Source organism: Temnothorax curvispinosus, unplaced genomic scaffold, assembly GCF_003070985.1.
Source record: "Temnothorax curvispinosus isolate PA1 unplaced genomic scaffold, ASM307098v1 QBEX01010846.1, whole genome shotgun sequence".
NCBI lineage: Eukaryota > Metazoa > Arthropoda > Insecta > Hymenoptera > Formicidae > Temnothorax > Temnothorax curvispinosus.
In genome coordinates, this window is record NW_020220626.1 from 1 (window position 1) to 4,281 (window position 4,281).

At 34.1% G+C, this 4,281-nt stretch overlaps 1 protein-coding gene across 1 annotated transcript; it reads right to left on the bottom strand.

Annotated features, from left to right (window-relative positions):
* Nucleotides 1-9: 9 nt before the first annotated feature.
* LOC112460824 (protein unc-45 homolog B-like) lies at nt 10-4,271 on the bottom strand (the record flags this gene model as incomplete). Its single annotated transcript, XM_025025710.1, has 6 exons — nt 4,115-4,271; nt 3,158-3,457; nt 2,632-3,081; nt 2,139-2,282; nt 1,621-2,061; nt 10-1,274 (listed from the first exon to the last, which is right to left on the bottom strand). Coding segments are annotated over exons 2-6 (2,591 nt in total), but the record flags the coding sequence as incomplete, so codon positions are not given.
* Between the last annotated feature and the right edge of the window lie 10 nt (nt 4,272-4,281).

The window sequence follows — 4,281 nt, forward strand, 5'->3', positions numbered from 1 at the left end:
TTTACGGACCAATTCATAAGATCAAAAAGGTGATCAGATCTCTGCTCAACAAATTGAATAACGAATTCATGGGATAATACCAATTGCTTAATTCTCTCATATTCTGTCTTGAAAATATGTTCTCGCATGCTGTTGTTGACACTAGCTAGATTGCACAAAGCTGTTAGAGCATCGCATTTCTCATTAATGGAACGCTCCGGGTTCAAGAGATTTGAGATCGGCTGTACAACCTCCATTATTATCTGACCGGGAAATGCAACCTCAGGAGATGTCGTAAGTGCTAGATAGACCAGGGCTCGCGTAGCATCTATTTTTCCTATGTCTGTGCCATTCAGCGCTAACGACAATAATGTTTCCGTGCCGCCTTCTTGAACAACTATTTTTCTCAAATCATGTTCACTGCATATCGCGTTGAAAACGCGGGCTATTAATTCCTTGCTATTCTCGCTGCCTGTTTTAGCGAGGCTCACCAAAGCGCTGGTCACACCGGCCTCCGCTAACACGCGCCGTCTTTCTTCCACGTAGTCGTCCTTGGCTTGTATGTGAGCCTCATCAAGATTAAAATAATTGACAAACGTTTCTCTCTCGATTATTAAATCTTCCTTGTCATAAGCGCTGCACAAGTTTACCAGCAATATGTCCACTTGATAGAGAATCGATTCATTTTCAGTCTTGGCAAACTCGATTATCGCCTGAACGGCTTGTTTGTCTCCGATCAAATCGTCTTTGACTCCGAGGTCGACAGTGAGATACGACAGACCTTCAATGGCCCATTTTCTCATATTTCTCTGAGGATTGGTCAAGAATCGTATGCAAATCTTCAGCCATGTACCTATCTGTTCTTTATTGAACGTAGGGACAGCCTGCAATTCTTCTTTTAACTCTTCGAATTTCGTCATCTTACAAATACCAACAAACGTTCGAATCCGAATTGAATCTTTTAGGTTTTCAGAATCATGCGAATCCTCAGAATTATCCAGGTTCTCAGAATTATCCAGATCTTCAGAATTATCCGGATCCTCAGAATCATTCGGGGCAAGATGACACAGATCTTGCAATATAGTGAAACCTCGACGTATGAACGTGTTGAATGTGTCATATTTGGTTACAACGGCATAGATAAATTCGCAAATCACTTTTCTTATCAATAAGTCATTTCCACTGTCTATCAAGAAATTATCAATTATATCAGCCAGTCTGTCATTAGTAATAAATGTGTTTGCAACATTAAACGGGCCGAATGTTAAGGTTGTCATCGCAACTATTGCACGCAACTGTAAAACAAACGATTAATGATTTATGAAGTTTTACGTTTTGTGAAACAATAATTATTTCTTTTTTTAATCAAGACAGTTTCAAAGTGCTATTAAATTGTGATTGAAATTAGAAAAAATCTCTAATTAAAAGTAAATTAAGCTGCAGAAAATTCGATAAGTGAAAAAGTCATTCTTCAATAAATTTTGATTAAATTCTGTAATAATCATATTTGAATTTAAAAGTTATAGAATATACATTATAATGACAATTTCTCAAATATACTATAGTTAAAAAGAAACTCAGTCTATTATTTTAAGACAATTTAAGTCAACAGAGAAAATAAAAAAATTAAAAAATTCATACTTTAGGTTCTTCGTCAAGCGAATATAATCTATCTCTGACAAATCCAGTAATGTTTGCGGAAAGTCGTTGCCTATAATCAGGTGGCAAGTTTTCATTGATTTTTGCTAAACACTTTCTGGTTATAGTTCGCGTGAAAGACGTGATGTCGAACGAAGATTGGTATTGGTATTCTACTAATTGACTGGTTAACTCTATTAATGTGTTCAAACCGCCAAACTCTATCATTCGTTTGGCCCAGCCTAACGCAGTATAATGAATGTTACGCGCAATAAATTCTATTGATGCGTCTCTAGCAATGCCTGATGTCGGCGTTTTATTGTCTATTTTATCCAACAAGCATGACAGAATAGTGTCAATTACTTGCTTATGCTCCTTGCACAAAGTCTCGTCGGGCATTGAATCGGGTTCTTCGTTCCTGCCGCAACAAGTGTTCAATATACTCTGTAACCAAATTACACAATAAATTTTAATTACTCAAATACGAATATTCTACCTACATTTTAGTCGATAATATCTACCTGTAAACAATATTGAGATGCGTTGACTATCTCTGAAGATGTGCTGTTCATCATTTCCAGACACCAAGGCAAAACGTCTATCCTAATGGACTCGACTTTCTCAACATCTAACGGGCCGAACATTATCGCAAGTACCATGCGCACCTGTAAAACAATTAATTAACAATTTGTAAATTATTACCTGAAACAATATTTGATTAAAAAGAAATCAAGGCAGCTACAGAGTTATTTAATATTGATGAGAAATAGTAGAAATCTTTGATAAATTATGCTTCAGAAAATACAATAGATTGCAAAGTCATATTTTTGTATTTTAATTTATGTTATATACAGATTATACAATATCGACAATTGAAAAAGAAATCTTCTTTGACATTTCTACTTTTAAAATAGAGTTTAACTTTTACAAGTATGGTTAAACAGATATTTGACGCTTTTTATTATGAAACAATTTAAATAATTGGGAAAAGACCGGAAATTACAAAATTCATACTTTGGATTCTGTGTCAAAATGAGGCAATTCATCTTCAATAAATTTTTCAATGGCTTTGATAAATGTTGCCTTATCACCATCATTGCACATCTTTTTATATATTTTTGTTAAGCACATACTGATTAGAGTTTGCGTGGAAGATGTGATGTCGATCGAAGATTCGTTTTTAAATTCCACCATTTCACTGGCAATTTTCATTAATGTTTGCAAACCGCCAAATTCAACCAATCGTTGTGCCCAGTCTAATGCAGCATGATGAATGTTACACGTAATAAGTTTCATTAATGTGTCTCTAGCAATGCCTGTTGTTGTTTCATTCCCTATTTTATCCAACAAGCTTGACAGAAACTTATCAATATCTTTCTCGCGCTTTACCAGCGCTGCGTACAAAGTTTCGTCGAGTTTTGAAACGGGTTTATCATTCATGCCGGTGTAAATGTTTAATATATTCTGAAACAGAATTACGCAATAAATCAATTACTGAAAATACACGTATGCTAATTACATTCTAGCCGATAATATTTACCTGTAAACAGTATTGAGACGCGTTGACTCTCTCCGTAGATGCGCTGTTCATCATTTCCAGACACCAAGGCAAAACAACGTTTATCATAGTGGACTTAGTTCGATTAACATTGTTATTGCATAATTCGGCTACAATACGAATCGCGCTACAGATCGCTTCATCATCTTCTCTTACTTCCTTTATGAAGATCTCGTAGGCATCAGTTCTCCAACGTGCAAGCCTAAGCAGAGTAATCAAGGCGTTTTCACGTTTCTCCTGATTTGCGCTCACGTTAAATGCTAGACCCATCATTTGTGATACCTAATACAAAGAAAAAGTTTGCGTATATTTAAATATAGTGGTCTGTAATAAAAATATAAACTAACTACGAAAGATTTATATTTGTATGACGTAATATTTACTCATATAGTGTGTAGATTATTAATTGATAAGAAGAAATAATATATTAGTTGCTTTCAATTTACACTCAAGTGATCTGAGTCATTCAGTTATGTGAGTATTTTATACTCAGGTAAGATAAGTCATTTTGTACTTACCTGCTTATTTTGGTGACAAAGCTATCACATAACAATATAGATAGTCTCACTTTTAACGTGAATCTATTAGATTCATTAAAACAAACAGTCTCTGTGGATAAAAACTCAATTAAATCTCACTTGCTAGCATGCAAAAAAAAAACGTGCATTTAACTGAGTTATTACGTCACAAGTGAGAATTATCTGAGTTTTGATGTAAATGGAAAGCAACTATTATATATAATAAGAGAGACACAAGAACTCAAATTCGTTTGTCAAATTATATGTGATATTGAGTAAAAAAAATAAGAATTATTAAAATATAATATATTGAGCATGAAAAATGTGTTATTATTTTTATATTATCTAGACAAAATTAGCGTGTCTTGCAAGTTAATAAATTTTTTTAGTTATGTATATTTAGTTTGACATTAATACTTGCTTTTTCCTTAATATATTTGTCTGAAATATCACAAAATTGCTTTGCTGTGTCCTGATGTGGTGAATCATTTGAACAAGATGTATCATTTAAGTAAGATGAAATAATTTTCTCGTCCGCATCCTTCTCGAATGCCTCCTCGTACCTCTCTAACTCTATTAATGCCAAAA